The sequence below is a fragment of the Sorex araneus genome, chromosome X, assembly GCF_027595985.1.
Source record: "Sorex araneus isolate mSorAra2 chromosome X, mSorAra2.pri, whole genome shotgun sequence".
Taxonomy (NCBI): domain Eukaryota; kingdom Metazoa; phylum Chordata; class Mammalia; order Eulipotyphla; family Soricidae; genus Sorex; species Sorex araneus.
This window is the reverse complement of record NC_073313.1, coordinates 242459637-242483602: the sequence shown is the minus strand read 5'-3', so window position 1 is coordinate 242483602 and position 23966 is coordinate 242459637. Positions and strand designations below refer to the sequence as shown.

Sequence of the window (23966 nt, the reverse complement as noted above, 5' to 3'; positions counted from 1 at the left end):
CTAGGGAGAGCATTAGGCCTATCTGAGTCATGATCTTCCCTCCAAATGCTTTGAACGTAGATACAAATGGTCAAGCTATAGGATTTTTGTGTTTTTTTTTAACCATTCTACTGAGGCACTGGGATTTATAATTGTGCTAATTGTATTTTTCATGCACACATTCCAGTATTACAACCATCAGCAGAGTGAGTGCTTCCGTCCATCATGCAGGAAAAATTTTGTCCTAAGATCAAGATCTCTCATCCTCTCTCTCTCTTTCTCTCTCTCTTTCTCTCTCTCATCCTTCTCCTTCAAACCTCACAATTTTCTCTTCCTTCCTCCTTTACCCTGCTTCCTATCTCTCTCCCTCTCTCATCTTTCTCCTTTCTGTCATAAATGGCTACTGACAGTGAACCGCTGACTCTGTGAATGGCTAGTTGGTATGATAGTTGTTATGATAACTGAATGAGGGTGGGAGTGATAGTACAACAGGCAGAGTGCTTACTTTGCATGCAGCTGAACTGGGTTCTATCTCTGGTACTGCATATAATCCCAAGACCAGCCACTAGTTATCCCTGAGTACTGAATCCCTCACTCTCCACCCTATAAAAAATATATATATATAGCCAAAAAAAAAAGAAAAAGAACAACAAACACCGAACGAGCTCTGGCTTGTTACAGTAAGAATCTTTTGCTATTGCTGTCCATTGTTGGGGGTCACACCTATAGTCAAGATGTTTTTTTTTAAGTTATTATGAAAAAACTGTGATTTATAAAGTTATTGATAGTTGAGTTTTAGCCATATAATATTTTAACACCAATCCCACCATTAGTATCAAATTTCCTCCTCTAGTGTTCCCATATTCCCTCCCCACCCCAACGCCAACCCTTCCCCACCTGTCAACTTGACAGGCACATTACAAAGTTTCAGTGGTTGTCCCTTAGAACTCATGTTCTCAATTTTGTTGATTCTGTGTCTTGGATATATGGCTATACCACTCACTCATATCAGTGAGATAACTGAAGCCCTAATACCTGCATTACTTCAGCATTACTTCCTGTTCTCTTCTTCCTCCCTTGATCTCTTTCCTTCTCTGTCATTCTCTCTAAACACTGGAGTCAAGGGTGATCTAGGTATCTCCCTTTTATAGTTAAGATTTTAACATCAAACTTTTCTACCCTTTCCCAGTGGAAGAACTGAAATTCTCAATGTGAAATAAATTCTCCATCCCCCCACTAATGGGAGCGTGAACATACACAAAGGTCTAGAAAATGTGCAATTATACAGAGCTTGTGTTCTCTGCATATTTCTCATCTCTCTTTTCTGCTCATTTAAAACTGGAGGAATAGCACAGCAAGTAGGGTGTTTGCCTTGCATGTGGCCAACCCGTGGTTCGATTCCTCTGTCCCTCTCAGAGAGCCCAGCAAGCTACCGAGAGTATCCTGTCTGCACGGCAGAGCCTGGCAAGCTATTTATGGCATATTTAATATGCCAAAACCAGTAACAAGTCTCACAATGGAGACTTTACTGGTGCCCACTCGAGCAAATCTATGAGCAACAGGAGGACAATGCTATAGTGCTATTTTAAGAAAAAAATGTAAGAATCCATAAACAATGAAGTTCTCACCAAATTGTAATTTATTTGTTTGATTTTTGGTTTTGGGTCACACCTGATGATGCTCAGGGTTTCTCCTGGCTCTTTACTCAGGAATCTTTTCTGGCAGACTTGAGAAACCCTCATGAATGCTGGGGATGAAACTTGGGTCGGTTGTGAGCAAGGCAAGTGCCTTACCTGCTGTACTATCACCCTGGCCCACAATGTTATTTCTGAATTTCTAGAATTTAACACCAGCTTTATAAATAGACTAAAATTTCCAAGTTAGTATTTTTTTCACCTACAATATTTTTCTTTCAGGTTTTAAACAAAATATGTAAAAAAAAATAACAAAAAAAGACACCAATTGTTACAAGGGGTCGGTATTAAAGAGAAGACAGGGGTTAAAGGACATGCCTTGCATGCAGCTGACCCTGGTTCAATTCTTCACCTCACATGATTCCTTGAATATGGCAGAATGTAGCCCAGGAGAACACCAAGACTACAGAGTGTGTCCCTGAAGATTTTCTAGTACTTCCAGGAAGTCCTGTCATCTCTGGCTCTGCAGAATCAGAACACCATTGTCCTTTGCACTAAACTACCTGGTGGGTTGGCTGAGAGTCACTGGCAGAGACCTCCCAGTGTCTTGAACACTGCCTGGGGGGGATCCCTTTCCTCCGCAATGATGACGACACCAACAAAATTAATGAATCCAAATCTGACTACCAGATCCTCAGGAATCACTTTTCTTTTAAGAATCTGAAGACAGCGTCTAGGCTCTGTATAACAAGTGACATGGCATCTCCCTGGGAAGGAGGAAATCAGAGCACACAGCAAGACAAGTCTGGAGCTTTACCAGGACTCCGAGGGGAAAAGTCCTTAAAGGACGCTGGACATGCTCCGAGCAGGAATTTTACCAAGAGATTTTTTTTTTCAAAGCACAGGAAGACAACTGCATATAACCTGTGCAAAGCAGTCCTCAGAGCCAAGCAAAATTTGGTTCAGGGCTAAAACTGCTCACTTCTCTGTGGGATTCAATGAGCCCTCAGAAGGCACAGGAGCAGCATAAACACGGGGGCAGAAAGGAGATGTGCCTTTTCCATGCAAAATAATGGAGGAGAAACACTGAATCCTTGTGATAAACTAGCATCATGATAGTAACCAGTAGCTGGAAGAAGGATGTTTTTCTAAGACTTCAACCTTCCTTTTAAAAAAGGAGCAAATCTAGGGACCATGCTTTGGTCCTTATGAACATTTTCTCTTGTTCACCTCAAGATCTTTTGCAATATTTTCCCTAGGGAGCTCTGGACAATATGCATACAAATCACAGGAAACAAATTAATCCAAGTAACCCCAGCTTTCATCCCGGGGATCCCCATCCCCCAGACACAGATTCTACATGACATTCAAAGGCTAGGAGAGCCAGGCGTGTACCTCATGTGTGACTTCACATCCAGCAACTCTAGGGCGGTGACCCGAGGTTCCCCAGCCAGGTTTTGCAAGATCTTCAGCCTCGGTCCACAGTGCTTGTAGAATTCGGTGCAAATGTTCAGCAGAGACTCCCGGGGTCTTCTGAACTCCTCCCTGGCAATTCGCTCATCGAGTTCTTCTCTAGGAAGGCCCTGCCCTTCCTCTAGTAAGTGAAGGTTTTCCCTGGGGAATGACACGAGGTTTAACTGGGAGTCTGAAAAGGAGTGGGTGCACTGATATTGAGGGGGAAGAGAACTCACATTAAAGGAAAAAAAATGATTTCTTATATTGTACCTCATGTACGTTAATGAATGAGGAGGATAGGGTCTAGGAAAACCTCATCTGAAGAACAAAAGAAATTCATTCATCCTAGAATTGGACTTTTAGCCATGAACTTCTGTAGCATACACACAGTGATTTGCAATGGCGTGCACCTGAGACTTAAATAATGTTATAATGTAATGTTACTTCAATATAACAAAGTCTTTCAACCTAGAAGAGACCAGATCCCAAGTTGTAGTAGCTTTATATAAGCCATGTCCTGAGTATTTACCTAGAAACAGTACGCTGTGGAATGATTAGATGACTCTAAGTAATTTATGACCCAACACAAAAAGCAATCATCAAAAGATGTCAAGAACTATAGTATGAAACGAGGGTTTGTATTACTGTACCTGATAAAGTGCAGTTTGGCACCTTGTTCCTGGTACCTGAGAGTGAGAAAAATAGCCTGGATAACTATCAGAGCAGGAACTCAATACCTCAGTGGCATTTCTTAAAGACTCTTTCCTACAAAAAGCCCTTGAAACTTCACATTCTTAGAAGTTCACAAATGCACATAAACTAAGCCTAATATGTAAAATCTGTATTTCTCATTTGGTTACTATCTATGCTGAATTAATAGCTGCTATGAATACTGTTTCATCACTGTAAAATTTATTTGATTTTGAATATGCAAAAGGTATGTGATAGGGTTTTAATTTCATGTAAATAATGGTACATACTCAACAATGTGTCTTAAAGGTGATAAGATATTTCATTTTCCTGCTAACTTTTGCATTTTTGGTAAAGAAAACTTTCTCCTGAGCAGATTTGAGATTTTTCCTATCTTAAATTCTTTTGTTGGGGGGGTGGAGAGTGAATTAAATTGTATGTATACATATGCATGCACTAGAATATTTAGAGGTTAACTAAAATACAAAATGAAACAGGTAAAACATTAACTTATGAACCAGTGTATTTAGTTATACCAAAACAGGGAAGGAATTAAGTCAACAACCATGAAAATGTCATTTAAAAATCTGAGTCAAAATTTGAGTGAAATGTCTGTGGAAAGTTATTCCAGATGAAAAAAAGTTGCCTCTGTATAACTGCTGTTGGAATGAGAAACAACTTCCTGATTATTAGTGTTTCATTGCCTTCTACTTGGAGGTAAATGAAGCAAGAGTGGAAGAGTTCAAAGACTACCCAGGAGGCAGAAAACATCTTGCATGTTCATGCAAACAAACCAACACAACTGCCAATTTATGAAAGTAGCTTGGATTTCTCTTTGACCATTTCAAAAGCCTTGGGTGTTTTTTTGTTTTTATTTTTATTTTTTTTGGTAACTCTAAACTATTACCTTCTCTTTTCCTTGGAGTTTTTCATACTCAGTATTAATTTTTTTCAGGATTCCTTTTGTTCCTCTCAGTTGAGATTCAAATTGTATTGATTGAAATTGAAAGATCATAGAAGACAAGCAACTGACCTGGTGTTCACCCCAGAAGATATGGTATGATTGGCTGCTGTGGTCCCTTTGTGACCCTGGTCACACCTGCTCATCTGTGGGGCTGTCATGGGCCTGTAGCAACAATAGAAAGACCAGAACAAAATAACAATCTCAGTGGAAACACTTAGGAAGCCCTCAATTTATAGAAGCTCACATAAGTGTTAAGTTAGTTTTAGTCTTAAAACAGACATATATCTAATGTTAAGCTTTTCCATTGCACTCTATTGCTCTCTATTCTGAGAAGCATTTTTAAAGAAAACATTGACTCCCAGGGCTGGAGTGATAGCACAGCGGGTAGGGCATTTGCCTTGCATGCGGCCGACCCGAGTTCGATTCCTTTGCCCCTCTTGGAGAGCCTGGCAAGCTACTGAAAGTATCTCGCCCGCATGGCAGAGTCTGGCAAACTCCCCGGTGGCGTATTCGATATGCCAAAAACAGTAACAAGTCTCACAATGGAGACATTATTGATGCCCACTCGAGCAAATCGATGAGCAACAGGATGACAGAGATACAGTGATACAGTGATTGACTCCCAGGGGCCAGTTTATGAGATTAACATGACTAAAGTTCTACTTCTTGGTTCTCAGTAACAAACAACTATTTAAGCTAGATATTTCTTGGTATGAAGGGATAGATTGTTGAGAGTTCATTTTTCCAACTATTACAGGTAGCAGGAAATAACCGTTATAGACAAACAGTGAAAGGTAACGGTTTACATACCATTTTCTCCACCTACACCATAACCAAACACTATTTTCTGAGAAACTTTCAAAGAATAAAAAATTCCTTCTATTCGAGATTATACCCAAGGATACCCAGAAACATAAAAAATACTAAAATACAATTTAAAACCTGCAAGTTAGATACTTAGAAATAGATATGAATCATCTGTTTCTGAGAAGTTTACTCTAAATATCAGATAACATTTGTCTCTGTAGCAGTATATGAATCATAGGAAAAATGATACAGTTTCTCTTAAAATTTCAAGACACATCATTTCTCTTATATAAACTCTTGAAGGCTTTCAGTGTTCATTTTCTCTAAGGTAAGTGAGGCTGGGAAGTTAGTAACAGTAATGCGAAACTTTTCCTTTCTGCTTCCTTGTTGTGGCAGCAGAATTTTAAGGGCCCAAGCTTCTGTCCACTGGTGGCATGCCAGTGACTATGTTAAATTATGTGGCAAAAGAGAAATTATTTTCACAGTCTAATCCCATCATACCAGCCCTGTACAGAATAGAAGGTCTCTCTGATGAGGGCAGAGAGATTCTAAACATTAGACTCAAGGCACTATCGTAGGACAGAAAGGTAGAGGAGGCCATGTGAAGTGGACTCTAGGCATCTTATAAGAGTAGAGGACAAGGGAAATAGACTCCAGACCAGTGGGCTTGGAAGTAGATTCACACTTCTGCCCTTCCCACTCCACTCTAGAACATTCAAACAAGATAAACTAACATCTTGATTTTGGCTTTAGGAGACCAAAGGATCAGAGAATCCAACTGAGCCTGCTTGAAATTTTGGTCCTTTGAAATTCTGATCACTGTAACTGTCACTGTCATCCCATTGCTCATCGATTTGCTCGAGCAGGCACCAGTAACATCTCCATTATGAGAATTGTTGTTACTGTTTTTGGCATATCCAATATGGCACGGGTAGCTTTCCAGGCTATACCATGCGGGCAAGATACTCCTGGTAGCTTGGTGTATCTTGAGAGGGGTGGAGAAATCGAACCTGGGTTAGCTGCATGCAAGGCGAAGGCCCTACCCGCTGCACTATCGCTCTAGCCTTTTGAAATTCTGATATAATTAATAAATGTGTTTTGTTTGAAGCCTCTAGTTTATGGTACTGCGTTGCATGACAAGATAAAATGAATACTAAGATACTTATTTATGTACTACTATTTATAAAACTTAAAGTTTTCTTTATATATGATAAAGAAATTAGGATTGTGGACTGTAGCACTGTAGCACTGTCCCCCAGTTGTTCATTGAATTGCTTGAGTGAGCACCATTGTAAGTAACGCCTCCATTGTAAGACTTGTTGTTACTGTTTTTGGCATTTCGAATATGCCATGGGTAGCTTGCCAGGCTCTGCCATGCAGGTGGGATACTCTGGATAGGTACTCTTCCCAGGCTCTCTGAGAGGGACCGAGGAATCAAACCCAGGTCGGCTGCATGCAAGGCAAATTCCCTACCCGCTGTGCTATTGCTCCAGGATTGTGGACCATAGAAAAGAAACAGAAATCCTATATTTTTTTCATTTGTAAAAGAAAACTGAGGATACTTTAAAAAAAAACATTTTTTTTCTGTTTCTGGCCTACACCCAGTGAAACTCAGGGCTTAGTCTGGGCTCTGTGCTCAGGGATCACAGAGGTCCATCCTGGCAGTACCCGATGGACCAACTATCTGTGATGCTGAGAAAGAACCTAGGCAAGCACTTTATCTGCTTTACTATTTCTCTGACCCGGAATCCAGTTTTATTGTGAACAATAATAACTCATGAATGTGGTCTTTCACTCTACCAAATGTTAAGTGCACCAGACAATCTAAAGTCAAAGAATTTTAAATACTAGAGCTCCGTCCAAAATGGTTTGCAAGGGGCTGGAGCGATAGCACAGCAGGTAGGGCGTTTGCCTTGCACGTGGCCAACCCAGGTTCGATTCCCAGCATCCCATATGGTCCCCTGAGCACCGCCAGGAGTGATTCCTGAGTGCAGAGCCAGGAGTAGCCCCTGTGCATTGCCAGGTGTGACCCAAAAAGCAAAAAAAAAAAAAAAACAACAAAAAAAAAACAAAGTGCTTTGCAAAACTTTTGGTAGATCAATTTTGGCTAAGTTAATTGATGTATACTTATAAAAAGGAATAAAATGGAGAAACTTGACTGTTATAGTTGCAATACTGGAAAAGGCCAGTAACCTAGTCTGACTGTTTTCCTTAGGATACTCAGACTCCTAGGATTTTCATTAAACCATCATCAAAACATTGAACTATTTTCCAGTAGATGAAGCAGCTTGACATGGCTTTTTAATTCTTTCCTTTGGGTGCACATGAGTCCTTCAGCAATGATGCGGTATGCATGATTTTGGTAGACATTCTACTAGCTGAGGTTGGCAAAGTAGCTCGTGATAAGAAATGAAACACACTGGCTAAATCAATACTAATATAATTTTCTTTCTCATTAGCATATGCTCAAGTAAAGTGAGCTTTGTTAGTTTCCTTATTGGCAGAGGAATGTAGAGATTGATGTTTGTTTGTTTTTTTGTGAAGAACAAATCACTGGTAGAATTTTTTTCTGTGGATATGGATCAAAGGAATAGAGGACCCAAAACAGAACAGGAAGGATGCTTCAGTACTTTCACATCAAGAAAGAACAATTCCTTCCAGCCAATTTTAGTTAGGAATGGAGAAGGACTGTCAATCACTTATAATTTTTCTCAGTTCCCACTTTTCTCTCCGCTCTCTTCCTTTTCCCTCCACCTCCTTCACTCTGGTCTTTCCTGAAGCATGTCTCTTCTGCTTTTGGCCCCAATGATCTTGTGACAGGATCAACTTCTTTGTTTATGGCTGAACTCTGGAGTAAATTTACCCATGGTTCCCAAACATCTCAGTACTACTAAATTTTTTTTGTTTTCTTTTGTTTTTGTTTTGGGGCCTTACTGGTGGGGCTTACTCCTGGCTCTGTGCTCAGGGGTCACTCTCAGCAGTGTTCGAAGGACCATATGTGGTGCCAGAGGTCAAGCTTTGGTTTGCCAGGCAAGTGTCTCACCATCTGTACTATCTCTAAGGCTTGTCCTATTGAATCTTAGCCCATATGAAATGTTAATTCTACTATTCAGATAAAACCCTGTCCTTTCCATTTATTACATGATATCAGAAATTATAATAAAAACTTATGTACATTAAATTCATGGAAAGAAATTTGTTGGAATTTAGATATTAACATTAATGAAATAAAAGCTATGCTAATAAATGTGGATCACATTTCCATATTTAAAAGACGGGCTCTCTTATAAAAATGTTTGTTTACCATTGGGCTCCACTATCATAGAAGCTGAGCAAGGCATATGCAAATGTAGATTACACAATCAAGGTAAAACAATAATATAAAAGTTATAATAGTAATATACCACTACTACTGCTAATTTAATTTGGTCTACTTAGTCAAACAATTTAGGAAGCATTTGCAGTGTTCAGCCTTGAAGGAATTGAGTTTCGGATACCATCTGTAAATAAACACTCTGTTTACATGTTCTTATCCATCACATTTCCCCCACTTCATTTTCCCGGTAGATACGTGGTATGTGGTGACTTCTAACTCTGACATTACCTGGTGAGGACCTCCACGCTGTATAGGAGGGCCTGGAGGGATGTGGCGAGAGCTGCTGTGGCTGCAATCTCCTCTCGAGCAGCAGGAACTGTCTCTACTTGTGATGTCTGCCTCTTGAGTTTTTGTAGGTAACAGGGCACTAAAGCTTCCAAGACCATCAGCATCTGAAGACTGTCATTAACAGAAAAGAAAGCCGAGTCACATTTCCTATCATCTTTTGTTGGTTGTGTCATATATATGAGCAAGGACAAATAAAAAGTTTCAAGAAGAGATGATGAACCCCCCCTTCCTCCTCCACCCAAATCAGGAGTTAATTAAAACTGCTGGGCATGCTGAGCAATCTTCTTTAATTAAGCATTTAATAAAAGTGGATGAAATGCTGGCTTCCTGAAACATGCACTCTTGTTCAGGGAGTTAGCATGCATACCAATGACTGAAAGAATAACAGAGTCAAAATCGCGGGAGCTATACAGTTCACACTGAAAAAGAGCCCTTAGGATCATCAACAAAACTTTCAGGAATTTGCCAAGAATACTTTTTAGCTTAAAGAAACCTGAGACAAAAATAAAATCCTTCCCTGGCCTCCTAAAGTTTTGCATTGTTACCGTACACTGTGGAAATAACCATTCTGGTGCAGGTTGGAATGGTAGGAAGACTGACCACTCACTGGGCAAGGACCACATTCAATTTAGTAAGAGGATGTTAAACACAGCACCTCAAAGGAGAGATGGAAATTTAATTGTTATTGTGCAAAAGTAGGTGGTAAAATGTTTACTCCTAGGAAAGATGTTTGGTCAGGAAATTTTCCGTATTGAGTGTAAGTTTGCAAGTTGCTGATCCAGAAAAACAAATATTGACTATTTGATACCTGGAAAACCTAGATTTTCTTTGACCCACTTGACTTCTTATGGGTTTCTGCTGTCATTTTTTAAATCAACACTACTAAAAGTTTCTGGTAATAAAATTTTGTGTGGAATAACTATCAAGAAAGGTGATTTTCAGAGTCTGGTGAGTACTGGGGTTCTTTAGAACCCCACTACCTCTTTGTCATCTAAAAAATTGAGGTGGGGCTGGAGTGATAGCACAGCATGTAGGGCGTTTGCCTTGCATGTGGCTGACTCGGGTTGATTCCCAGCATCCCATATGGTCCCCTGAGCACTGTCAGGGATAATTCCTGAGTGCAGAGCCAGGAGTTACCCCTGTGCATTGCTGGGTGTGACCCAAAAAGCAAAATAAATAAATAAATAAATAAAAAAGCTGAGGCAAGAAATTGATTCCTATAATTAAAAGTAATTTGTTAAACACTAATCTGTTTATAAAGCTTGGGAAAAATTATAATATTTATTATTGGATATGACAAAACTGCAATATTCTTTAGAGGTAGCACAATTTTTGAAAAATGAAGGATTTTCCCATATTTGGGGCCAAGAAGCTGAGGACAATCAAAACAAAATGATAAGTTAATTGCTGTGAAGATCAGCAGAATTTTTATGGAGCACACACACACACACACACACACACACACGCACATATATATATATTCTACTCTTGCCCTCATGACTGGCTATCTTCCCAGGGGCCCCTCGGAGGGGATGGGCTCCAGCTTCCCTCCCCACCCCGAGCAGAGACCACCAGAACCTAGCTACAAGCCATGCTCGAGGCCCCTCACCACACGTTCGGACAGGCCTCACGCATGAAGGTACCAGCAGAGGAACCCAGGTGTGTGTAATTCCATCAACAGTCAGCACCCAGAGACTTACTCACAAGCTCCCAGGAGCTCTCAGATATCTTGTAGCCTATTTCTCCCTCTGAAAGAAATGGCAAGCTTCTGAGAGTTTCCTGCCCACTTGGGACAGCCTTGCAAGCTTCCCAAGGTGTATTCATATGCAAAATCCAGTAACAAGCTGGATCTCATTCCCCTGACCCTGAAAGAGCCTGCAGTGTGACATCCTTGAGAAGGCCTGGCAGAGAGAGACTTCTAAGATCTCAGGGAAAGGAGGAATGGAGAGGTTACTGAGCCCGCTCGAGAAATCAACGATTAACGGGGATTTCGTGATTCATGATTCGTGATTCATGGTATTCTACCCTAAATACCTATCGAATAGTAAAAACAAATATTGTCTGGAAGAAAATAAAAATCAGGCAAACTCCTGAAATATTTCTACTTTATTTTCACTCCAAACAATATTCAGTAATCAAAATTTACCAGTAGTATCAGAAATAAATTGTCAAAAGCCAAAGAACAAAGAAAAATAAATGGCCACAAGTGCTTTAGATATTAATTATCATACAAAGATTTCATTGTGATTAAAACATTGAACAGAATAGGTGACAGATTCTACAATCAACAATTCTAAAGCTACCAAAGAAACAGCTGAAATTTCTAAAATTAGACATTAAAATATTCAAAATTTAAAAAATTAGGATATTTTTAATATAGGGAATGAGATATAGGCCAAAAACCCCAGACCAAATCAAAACAAAGAAACACATGTAAATGTAACCCTAAAAGTAGAAGAGAGAGAAAATAGGGCAGAAACAGTATTTGATGTTTCTAGTTAAAATTTTTACTCTTTGAAAGCTATTATCAAGCTTTATACTCAAGAAATTCTCTGATCCCAGATATATAACTGCCACATCAGGCACATCACAGGCTTCTGAAAATGGAGGCAAATCCCAAACTTTCAAAGCAGCTAGAAATTCACATAAAATTCAAGTAGGCAGTAAGAACTTTTATATTGATTTTTCTACAAAAAATAGAAGTTATCTTCATTATGTAACAATCAAATATCTACTTCTAAATATTTACAAATGTTCCCATCACAGATTTATAGATGAGAAGGAAACATCCTTCAGATATTTAGTAAAACAAAATTATTTTTTGAGGAGCAGAGGGGTTGAGGTCATACCTGGGAGTTGTTTGGGTTTACTCCTGACTGCAGTCAGGATCACTTCCTCTCAGTACTCTGGGGACCATATGCAGTGCAGGGAGTCAAAACAGAGATGGCCAAGTGCAAGGAAGGCACATTACCCACTGTACTATCCTTCTGCCCCTGCCATCCAAATTTTTTAACAAATAAATAATAATAAAATTTGCTGCAAGAACATTTGTCCTATAAAAGTATTAATGATAGTTTCAAGTAATAAGGAAACTAATTTTATTTAGAAGGTCAGGAATGCAAATAAAGGTAAAAAGGAAAAGGCTTATATGTAGGTAAATATACACATAAATATTAATCATGTAAATAGTAATTGTTTAATTGTGTGAAATATATTTATGACAATAATACTTATAAAAGAGAGTGGAGAGTTAAAGTGTTGAGAAATCTTAGAACCTGACTGGAAAGTGATAAAAGAACCAAACTTCACTAGATTTTCATAAGGCAAAAATCCAGATTGCAAGCACTAAAAAGATAGCAAAAGAATTCAAAACAAGAAATTAATAGGGGATAAAGTAAACTGTTACTAATATTTGAGTATTCAGAACACTTGGGAAGAAATAGAACCAGACGGATGACTTCCAATAGTGACTCAGAAAATCAAGAACCTTGGAATCAGCTTAACTAAAGATGTAAAGGACCTAAACAAAGAAAACTACAAAACACTACTTCAAGAAATAAAATAAGACACTAGGAAATGGAGACACATTCCCCTGCTCATGAATCGGGAGGATTAACATTATCAAAATGGCAGTACTCCTCAAAGCATTATACAGATTCAATGTGTCCCTATAACGACACCCATGATATTTTTAAAAGAATAGACTAAACTCTCCTGAAATTTATCTGGAGCAATAAACCCCCACGAATAGCTAGAGCAATCCTTGTGAAAAAGAAGATGGGTGGCATCACCTTCCCCAATTTCAAACTGTACTACAAAGCAGCAGTAATTAAAACAGCATGGTGTTGGGCTCGAAACAGAACCGCAGATCAATGGAACAGAATTGAATATTCTGTCACAGACTCCCAAACATATGACCACTTAATTTTTGACAAAGGAGCAAGAAAAGTGAAGTGGAATAAGGAAAGCCTCTTCAACAAGTGGTGCTGGGAAAACTGAATAGCTACCTGCAAAAAAATGAACTCTAACATCTGTCTAGTGCCAGGCACAAAAGTCAGATCAAAGTGGATTAAAGACCTCAATATCAGACATGAATCTATAAGGTACATAGAGGAAAATGTAGGTAGAACCCTCCATGACATTGAAGCTAAAAGCATCTTTAAGGATAAAACACCACTGACCAAGCAAGTGGAAGCAAACATAAACAAATGGAACTACATCAAACTAAGAAGCTTCTGCACCTCAAAAGAAAGAGTGACCAAAACACAAAGAGAGCCCAAAGAATGGGAAAGAATTTACCCAATACTCATCTGATAAGGGATTAATATTCAGGGTATACAAGACACTAGTAGAATTACATAAGAAAAAAACTCCAACCCCATCAAAAAATGGGGAGAAGAAATGAACAGAAGCTTCCTCAAAAAAGAAATACAAATGGCCAAAAGGCACATGTAAAAATGCTCTACATTGCTAATCATCAGGGAGATGCAAATCAAAACAACAATGAGATATCATCTTACACCACAGAACCTAGCACACTTCTAAAAGAACAAGAATGGGGCTGGAGCAATAGCACAGCGGGTAGGGCATTTGCCTTGCAAGGGACCAACCCAGGTTCGATTCCCAGCATCCCATATGGTCCCCTGAGCACCACCAGGGGTGATTCCTGAGTGCAGAGCCAGGAGTAACTCCTGTGCATCACCGGGTGTGACTCAAAAAGCAAAATAAATAAATAAATAAATAAATGAACAAGAGCAACCAGAGTCGGCAGGGATGTGGGGAGAAAGGGACTCTCATTTATTATTGTTGGGAATGCTGACTGGTCTAGTCTTTTTGAAAAACAATGTAGACATTCCTCAAAAAAAAAAAAAACAAACCTAGAAATTGAGCTTCCATGTGACCCAGCAATACCACTTCAAGGCATTTACTCCTGATGAGCTTTTTCCCAACCAGGCAAAATAAACATCGGCCCTTAATTTACACCATACCAAATACCAGCTCCAGTTGGATTGCCAAATGGGAGAGTAAAAACAAGAAAGTGACACACAGATAATTTATGGATTTGGGTTAGCAGAGATTTCTTAGAAAGGCATAAAAAGCACTAAATAGTAAGAAAAAAGTGATTCATTGGATTACATTAAACTGAAGAACATATTAGAACATTCATAAGAAAATTATCGCTGGAGCTGTAGTACAGAGGATAGGGTTTGCCTTGCACCATGCTCATCTGGGATTTGATCCCTGGTAACCCGTACGGCTTCTGGAGTCTCTGCCAGAAACAATCTCTGAGCCTAGAGCCAGGAGTAAGCCATGGGTGCTGCTGTGTTTGGTCCCCCTACACCACCGAAAAAGATTTAGGTGAGGGGAACAGAGAGATGGCACAGAAGGTAAGACATCTGGCTTGCATGCAACTGCTTTGGCTACAACCCGAGCTTTATCTCTAGCAGTGTTTTAAGTGTTTTAGATTCCTTGAGCATTGTCAGGATTGACTCCTGAGCACAGAGCCAGGAATAGATTCTGAGCATTAGGTTGTTTTACTGCTTATTAATGTTTTAAATATATATTTAACAGGTTTATTAATATAAATTAACATCATTAATTTTATTTACTTAATTTTCTTATTTAGAGTAAATTAAGTAAATAAAATTAAGTAACAGAATAAGGTATGGTTTTTACAGTATGTGTAACACCTGGTATGGTGAAGCTAGCATCCCACAGGTCAAGAAAGTGTCTAGTATGCATCTCTGTCAAACTCCATATCCAGAGATGTCACTCTGATATCTTATGGTCAGTCACTGCCACCTATCCAAAACTTTCCAAAAAAATCCAAATGTTAAATGCTAATTAGAATGTTATTTCATTTATGCTAAAATTTCTTTCTTTTTATATTCTTTTGGTTCGGGAAAGTCATTGTGCCAAAGGCAATACTGTTCTCTTTACTTGGAGTCAATACTGGTGGGGATGGGGAAAGAACAATGTTGTGCCTGGGAATGAACCCAAATCACTTTTATAGGGGTCATGTTCAGCATCACACCTGGCGATGTGGGCATGTGGTGCCAGGGATCAGACTCAGGGCTTTTCTCATGACAGTTATATGGTCTGCCAATTGAGTTATCTTGCCAGCCCTTGATTCACTCTTGAGTATTTCTAGAATTATAATATTTTAGGAGAAGCCTCTGAAAAATACAGGATTAGGACCTCACAAAAGGCAGAATATTTGCTCTTCTGGAGGTAACAACCACACACCTGGTTGACTGCAAGCCTCTGCTTCAATTCCTATCATTTAAGACAACGAAATACCTGGAATATTAGAGTGTAGGTGGGGAAAACATTTCTTATGTATCTTTCAAGTTTCCCTCTGGTGCAAAGAGTTAAATGAATACAAATCCTCGTCCTTTGTCCTTTTACTTTTTCTGCTTTGTGAGACTGAGAAAGACCTATCTAAAGAGCAAATTACTATAAATATTCTAAAGATATACTGACAAAACCAAACTATAAAATGTCTACATAGGAAAGGAAAGCATCCTCAAAATGAAAATGAAATTAGCCTGTGAGCAAAAATATTTGCAGCAAATTATTTAACTTAAAAGGGATAAATATATAAACTGTAGAAATAACTCAGACAAATTAATGTAAAAAACTGTTACAAACCTAATTAAATAATAAATAAAAGGTGATACATGGTCCAGGCAAGAAAACAAGATTCACATTTGTATGTAACACACCCTAGGTTCAATCCCAGCACCAGTCTGCTGTGACCCCATTCCCATCATCACTGGGAATAGACCCGATAGCTATCGTGACAATAATCAAAAAAACAAGGATCTGAAGAGACACTTTTCTAAAAGAGGCATACACTGATGGCCAACAGTCACAATAAGATGATTACTATCTCTAGTTATCAACCACACATCAACACCAAAATGGTCCATCATCTCACACCTGTAGAATAGGTATCTATGTAGAATAGAAAAGACAATTGCTTGTCGTTTATAGAGGAAAGGGAACCCTTACAGACTATTGCTAGATATGCAAGCTGGTACAGTCACTATGGAAAACTGTATAGAGATTCCTCAAAAACTAAAAATACAGATACATAGTGACCTGGCAATTCTAATCCTATTTATCTGAAGAAAATAAAAATGCTAATTTGAAAATATGTGCACTCCATGTTCAGTATAAAAGCCAAGATATGAAATCAAGAATATATGCCAATAATATAACCATATAATTTGCTGCCTTTTTGTTTTTATTTTGGTGGTACACATGTCAATGCTCATAGTTTACTCTTGGCTGGCGTGGAGTACCATATTGGCTGCTGGGGATCAAACTCAGGTCAGCTGTATGTAAGGCAAATACCCTACCTACCCACTGTACTCTGGCCTTTTGATGCTTTGTTTAAGTGCTAACAATTAGCAAGAAAAAAAGAGTGAGTGTCTGTTGTTTATAGAATTGGAGGAAAAGAAGAAAGTCCAAAGGGGTGATTAAAAAATAATTATAGAGTATTTTATTTCATTATTACTATTTTGTTTTTTGGAACATACCCTGCAGTGTTCATGGCTTACTACTAGTTCTGTGCTCAGAGATCACTCCAGGAGGAGATGAAGGGACCATATTAGGGAGTGGGGATTAAATTTGGGTCACCTGTGTGCAAGACTGTGTTGTCTCCCTAGCCCCAATATACAGCATTTTAAAAGAATGTAACTTTATTATTTTTCAAGACATACTCATAAAAGTTGGTTCTTTTGAGTTGCTGTCTCATTTGTAAAAAACCCTATTTTAATAGGTTATGAGTGGCCAACCCGTGGTCCATACCTCTGCCCCTCTCGGAGAGCCCGGCAAGCTTCTGAGAGTATTCAGCCCGCACGGCAGAGCCTGGCAAGCTACTCCTGTGTATTGGGTATGTCAAAAACAGTAACAATAAGTCTCTCAATGAGAGACATTACTGGTGCCCGCTCGAACAAATCAATGAGCAACGGGATGACAGTGACAGTGACAGTGTGTATATGTATATTAGACAGAGTCAAGATCCTGAATTGGGTTAATTCATACTCTGCATGTGAATCCTTTATATTCCTAGCACCTGGCAAAATGACAGATAAGATTAACATTCTTAATCTTTGGATATAGTTCAAATGATCCACTGTAAAGTTTACTTGTATATTCTTAGATTTTATTTCATGCTAATTTGCATTGCTGTTATTATTTTTTTGGCATATCAAAAAAATTTTTTTGATTACTCGCAAAGGACAGGAGAAAGAAATACACCCTTAGCTGGAATTCCTTCCTTGAGTGGATCTCCTAGTTCGAATCTAGAGTGCTGGAGCCCCTAGATAAGATTCTGTCCTTGGGTAAATCTCGTAGAACTTCTCCTGAAGGAAGGGCTTTATATCTGTTCATTGTTTATGATAATGTTCAGCCACACCCATGTGTAATTGCTACCCCTAACCTTTCTTTTTAATTAATGTTGTGAGACTTGAACAAATGACCGCTGATTACCAAGAAAAAATGAATGAATAAAAAATTAAATTAATGGGATTTTCTATGCTTTGATATTTATACTACTATGATATGCTTCAGATAGTTTTTTGCCACTAGCTAGTTATAGATTGATATTAATATACGTAACCTTTACAATCTTAATTTTTAGCTTATTTTAATCACATTTGTTGATTGCATGGCACAGATCAAAGAGCTTCAGTTACCTTCTGAATGATTCAGGAGCATAAGCCACCACAGTAACACAGAGCTTGATGGCTTCACTTATAGAGAATGTCAGATCTTCATTTCCATAGCAGAAATCTGAAGGGACAGGAACAAGGTACAAAATAAGAGTGCATTCTGATAATGAGATTAAGAATGGATCACTCCTGGGGCCAGAGAGAAAGAACAGCTAGGCAGGCACTTTCTCATATCAGTTCTATGGGTACTTAGAGCCATAGAAGTGATCCTTAGTACAGAGCCTAAGCACCAGTGGGTGTGGTCCAAAGAGCAAAACAAACACACAAACAAAAACAAAACCAGGGCCAGAGTGGTAGTACAATGGGTAGGGCATTTGCCTTGTACATGGCTGACCTGGTTTAATGCCTGGCATCCCGAATGATCCCCCAACCACTGCTTGGAGTAATTTCTGAGTGCAGAGCCAGGAGTAAACCCTGGGCATTGCTGGGTGTGACTCAAAAAGCAAAAAAACAAAACAAAAAATGCCCAAATCAACAAACCACAACAAACACTTCCCCCCCTCCAAAAAAAAGAAAAAGAAAAAGAAAGAAAGAAAAAAGAATTTATCACTCCTAATATTTTCTTCCCAGTAATTTTTCTATTACTCGAGTGGGCACCAGTAATGTCTCCACTGTGAGACTTGCTGTTACTGTTTTGGCATATCTATGGACTGGAGTGATAGCACAGTGGGTAGGGTGTTTGCCTTGCATGTGGCCGACCCAGGTTCTATTCCTCTGTCCCTCTCAGAGAGCCCGGCAAGCTATTGTGACTATCCCACTGCACGGCAGAGCCTGGCAAGCTATCCATGGCGTATTTGATATGCCAAAACAGTAACAACAAATCTCACAATGGAGATGTTACTGGGGCCCGCTTGAGTAAATCGATGAACAACAGGATGACAATGCTACAGTGAATTTTTCTATAGCCATTTTTTTCTCTAGCTTTGATTCCAAAGTGATGACACAGTTGATTTCCTTATTCAAAAGAATTATATATACATATACATATATATATACATATATATACATACATATATATATATATATATATATATTGCTTTTTGGGTCACACCTGGCAAGGCACAGGAGTTACTTCTGGCTCTGCACTCAGGAATCACCCCTGGAAGTGCTCAGAGGACCATATGGGATGCTGGGAATCAAACCCAGGTCAGCCGAGTGCAAGGCAAATGCCCTACCCACTGTACTATTGTTCCAGCCCCAGAATTTTATATTTTTAAACTATTAGATAAAAAGTAAAGCATTTTGGTGACGAGTAATTTTTAATAAATTCACGTATTAGAAGCTATAGAGGATATTCAGATGCTAAAGTTAAGTGTTCATTTTTTAATTACCTCTACATATTCATGGAAATAAAAGATATTTGGTGGCCAGAGAGATAGTACAGAGGGTTAAGGGGTTAGCCTTGCATGAGGCCAGTCCTAGTTTAATCTCCAACATCCTGAGTACCTCCAGGTTGACCTCTGAGCAAAGAGCAAGGTATAGGCACTGTAGGGGATACACTCCAATCCCACAAGAGAAAAAAGTTATATTTGTAGAGTTAGTCACTAAGAATGTTCCAGAAAACCTCAATTTTCTGAAAACTGCAGTGATAGAGTAGTAAGTGGTTGATAAAGTTAAATTCAAGTTAAATACAGAAAATTACTCCAAGATTATTAAAAAAGTTAAGAAAAACAGTTGATAGGAAGCCTTTCTCAATTTATACTACTGCACTATTTATTTCAACACTGTTGTTTTCATTCCAAGTATTCAATAGAGAGGGTATTTTTTTTTATTATAAAGGTTAAATGAAGATTGTGGCAGATATTTCTTTTACCTAATGACTTAAGAGGCTTCTCAGCTTTGACCAGCTCCAGGATGTCCAGGATGTCGGTGGTATCTCCCTCCAGAGACTGCAGCAAGTCAAACAGGCACTGGGCAGACACCCCTTTGCTGGGTCCATTGTTGGCACCATCCTATATATGAAAGACATTTTTTCTTTTTTTTCTTATTTATTTATTTATTTATTTATTTATTAATTATTTTATTTGTGAATCACTGTGAGACAAAGTTACAGACTTACAGGTTTTCATGCTTATGTTTCAGTCATACAATGATCGAGTGCCCATCCCTCCACCAGTGCCCATTCTCCACCACCGATGGTCCCAGCATCCCTCCCACCACCCCACCCTGTCTCCTTCACCCCACCCTGCCTCTGTGGCAAGGCATTCCCATTTGCTCACTCTCTCTTTTTGGGTGTTGTGGTTTGCTACAGAGAAATTAAGTAGGCATCATGTTTGGTCTATAGTCTATTTTCAGCCCGTATCTCCCATCTCTAGTGGGCCCACCTAGCACCCTTTGCTTGGTGATCCCTTCTCTATCTGAGCTGCTTCTTCACCTAGCATGTGAGGTCAGCTTCCAAGCTGTGGAGTACTCCTCTTGGTACTTATCTCTACTGATCTTGGGCGTTAGTCTCCCATTCTGTTACTTTATATTCCACAAATGAGTGCAATCTATGAAAAGCATTTTTTAAAAATAAAAAATTGAATCACCGTGAGTTACAGTTTCAAAAGTTTCATGTTTGAGTTTCAGTCACACAATGATCAAACACCTATTGCTTCACCAGTGCACATTTTCCACTACCAATATCCCCAGTATCCTTCAATTCTCCTATCCCACCCCTCCCCGTGTCTAGGGCAAAAAATTTCCATCTTTCTCTCTACTTATGGGCATCATAGTTTGCAATACAAGTAATGAGAGGCCATCATGTTCGTCCTTTATCTACTTTCAGCACACATATCCCATCCCAAGCAATCCCTCCAACCATCACTGACTTAGTGATCTCTTCCCTATCCCAGCTGCCCTCTCCCAGCTCATAAGGCAGGCTTTCAGCCATGGAGCAATCTTCTGGCCCTGGTCTCTGCTGTCCTTGGGTGTTAGTCTCATATTATGATATTTTATATTCCACAAATGAGTGCAGTCTTTCTATGTATGTTACTCTTTTTCTGATTCATTTCACTTTGCAGGATACCCTCCATGACCATTCACTTCTCAGCAAGTTTCATAATTTCATCTTGAAAGACATTTTTAGTTTGTTGACTTCTACCTTAGTACAAATGTGGTTTGATCAGGAATTCAAAATTCACAAATGTTACTGTCAGTAACAGCTACAACATGGATCTGGTGTTTAATTACAAATTCCTGCACCCAAGAGTGGTTATGTAATTTTGGAATAGAATACCTGAATTTTACAGGATCCGTTGAATGCTATTCTGGTATAAAAGAGATATTTGTGGAAACTCATGAAAGTATAATATGAAAGCTGCCAGAGAAGTTCACATCAGAAATTCCAAGGAAGTTTCCATTATGAATTAGTTTAATACTTCAAGTATTTTGGAAAACAGATACTTTAACAATTCTTGAAATTTTACAGGTTATATTTAATAATAAATTTGTAAATCTTAGACACTTGTCACCTCAAATCTATTCAAAATGCTTATTCATCCATCATTAATAAATTTCTGCTATGTACTGGGCTCCATTCTGCCTTGAATTAAAGGAAAACCAAGAACAAATGGATGAAGCAACAGTATAAAATAAAAAACATACAAAAATCGTGTTTTATTAGAATTTAAATTCTTTTATGTATAAAGATACATATTAGTAAAGGAAATATATGTATGTGTGTAAGGTATTATTAAAAAAAGCAATGTAATACCAGAGAGTAACAGCAAGGAAGCAGAATCTATTTTTTTAATATTTAAAAATGTTCACTTTTTTAAAAATTAAGTCTAAAATTGCAGTTGGTCTACTTATGTCTTAAGAGCTGACATGACAGATACTAATAAATTATTTTCTTGTTTAAAGAATAATAACTTAAGGTCAAAGGGATACCTCAAAGGAAAGGATGACCCTGATTCAATCTCTGAACTCTAGTCCCTGAGAATTGATGGGAACAAGTCCAGAGCACCTAACTGGGAATACTCCCCTAGCACTTCTGGGTTTGACTGCAACTTCTCTCCTACTCTCTAAAAGAGAAAAAAATAATTTCTGGTATTTAGATCCAATTGTTTTAAGAAAGAAAGATGAGAGACTGACGGTACAAGTGGAAATAGTCAGACCAGATATAAAAACAGAAGTCTGAGAGGCCAGAGTGATAGTACTTGCCTTGCACACAACTGACTTGGATTCCATCTCTAGCACCCTTAAGCCCTCCCCACATCCCCCCCACACAAACCTTTCAGGAAGGATTACTGAGCACAGAGCTAGGAGTAATTCCTAAGCATTGCCAGGTGTGGTTCCCAAATGCCAAAAAAAAAAAAAATCCTCCAAACAAACAAACCAGCAAAAAACCAACAGTCTGATCCACAACATATAGTCCATAGTAACCAGTCCGAGAAGACAGCATACTATACATCAGGCTTGTAAGAAATTATATGACTAGATCTAGTGAAAACCAAAAAGTAATTCAACATTTGATTCCTAGATCACAAGTACTTAACAGCTGACAGCTTCTGTAATTCTTTTTCAACTTAGAGGCTCAGAGACTGTCAAATGCATACCCCGAATAATCAGTTAGGATGCTTTGATTCTGATATGCCTGTTGACAGCTTTCCCTCACTAGGAACCACTCATCATGGTATTCTGGAAACCCTTCCTTCTCTCAGCTGTCATGTTTTCTCACCTCTCCATCTGCCTTTGAATTCTTGCCAAAACACAAGTGACAGTGGCTAACTCCTTTCTACAGCAAGCTCTAAATAAAGAAACTTTGCTTTCCTCACTTGGTTGGTTTTGATTTATCTGCACAGCGATTACTCACAGGAAACTCCAGGAGCGGGGCCACACTGGCAAAGAGCTGGAGCACAAAGGGCTTCCGGTGTAGAATGTAGAACTGATGGCAGGCAAATTCTATGGCTTGACGCAACTGGGGGTTGCTTTCATAGTCAGAGTATACCTACGGAAAAAAAATCACATATTCAGAGAAAGCCTTAACAGCACCTAGAACTTGCAGCCGTAGAAAGCCAGGAGGCAAAGGCCAATTTCTCGACTGCTGGAAGAGAGTGGCTCTTCCACTGAGGGCTGGAGTGATGGTATTGAATTTTCAGTATTTGGCTTGTATTCTGTTGACTCTAGTTCAACATAACCCCCCCAAGGCCCCATCACAAATTGTCCTCTGAGCACTGCAAGGGGTCACTCCTGAAAACAAAACCAGAAATATCCCATGAGAACAGCAGTGTTTGGAACCAAATCCCCAAATAATTAAGTACACTTTATCCATAGAAGTTTATGATTAAGAATTTATCTCAGGAAAATTACTGCATAAAAATGAAGGGTTGTTTATATAAAAAGTGCTAGATGCAAGTGTGCTGATAATAGTGGAAGTTTTGAAACAAAAATTTTCACAAATTATGATGAGTTAAGTGAATTATGGTACCTGCATTTAGCAGAACTCCATGATGATTAGAAAAGATGTTCTAACTATAAAAAAATGAAAAAATGCTAATGTATTTTTCATGCTATATGACAAAATTAGGTAACAATCTTGAATGCTATTCTAAATTTTAAGATGCAACATTATTTTAAAAGAAAGGAGGATATAGTGGCAGGGCTTTCAAGAAATCAACAGTGGCTTTATAGGAGGATGTATTTATTTTATTAATCTTTAAACTTCTCTTTATGATGTGGATTTTACAATGAGCATGTATTGACTTGGTCATAAGTTTAAAAAGTTATAAAGAAAATACCAATTAATTTAAAGCAGGGCATTATTATTAAAAAAATAGTTTCCCCTGAGCAAACTCTTCTTTGCATGCATGTCATTTTCATAATTTTGATTAAAATTTCATAAAAACAAAGAGGTAGGAGGAGCTTCAGTCCGTCTGAACTTTATTCTCTATTCTTCAATGCAGCCAAATAGATATGAGTAAATGAAAAATGCTCCTGCTAAATGCCCCTCCTTCAATACCTTCACACAAAGTTTAATGGTAATGAAAATTTCCATTCAGATAAGCTCTCCAGGAAAAAAAAGTCCTCTGAACCCTTATACATTTGGCTAA

At 38.6% G+C, this 23966-nt stretch overlaps 1 protein-coding gene across 10 annotated transcripts in view; it reads right to left on the bottom strand.

The window, feature by feature from the left end:
* The window catches only part of UNC80 (unc-80 homolog, NALCN channel complex subunit), a 253774-nt gene that overhangs the window by 38733 nt on the left and 191075 nt on the right, over window positions 1-23966 (bottom strand). For 9 of the 10 annotated variants that reach the window (XM_055123362.1, XM_055123368.1, XM_055123363.1 and 6 more), the window contains exons 44-50: window positions 22730-22864; window positions 19748-19886; window positions 17899-17995; window positions 9134-9304; window positions 4792-4884; window positions 3719-3754; window positions 3009-3227 (exon numbers count right to left, since the gene is read on the bottom strand). In XM_055123362.1, the coding sequence (XP_054979337.1) occupies window positions 3009-3227; window positions 3719-3754; window positions 4792-4884; window positions 9134-9304; window positions 17899-17995; window positions 19748-19886; window positions 22730-22864 (890 nt within the window). The remainder of the gene's footprint in view (window positions 1-3008; window positions 3228-3718; window positions 3755-4791; window positions 4885-9133; window positions 9305-17898; window positions 17996-19747; window positions 19887-22729; window positions 22865-23966) is intronic. The other variant, XM_055123366.1, reaches the window with a different exon arrangement.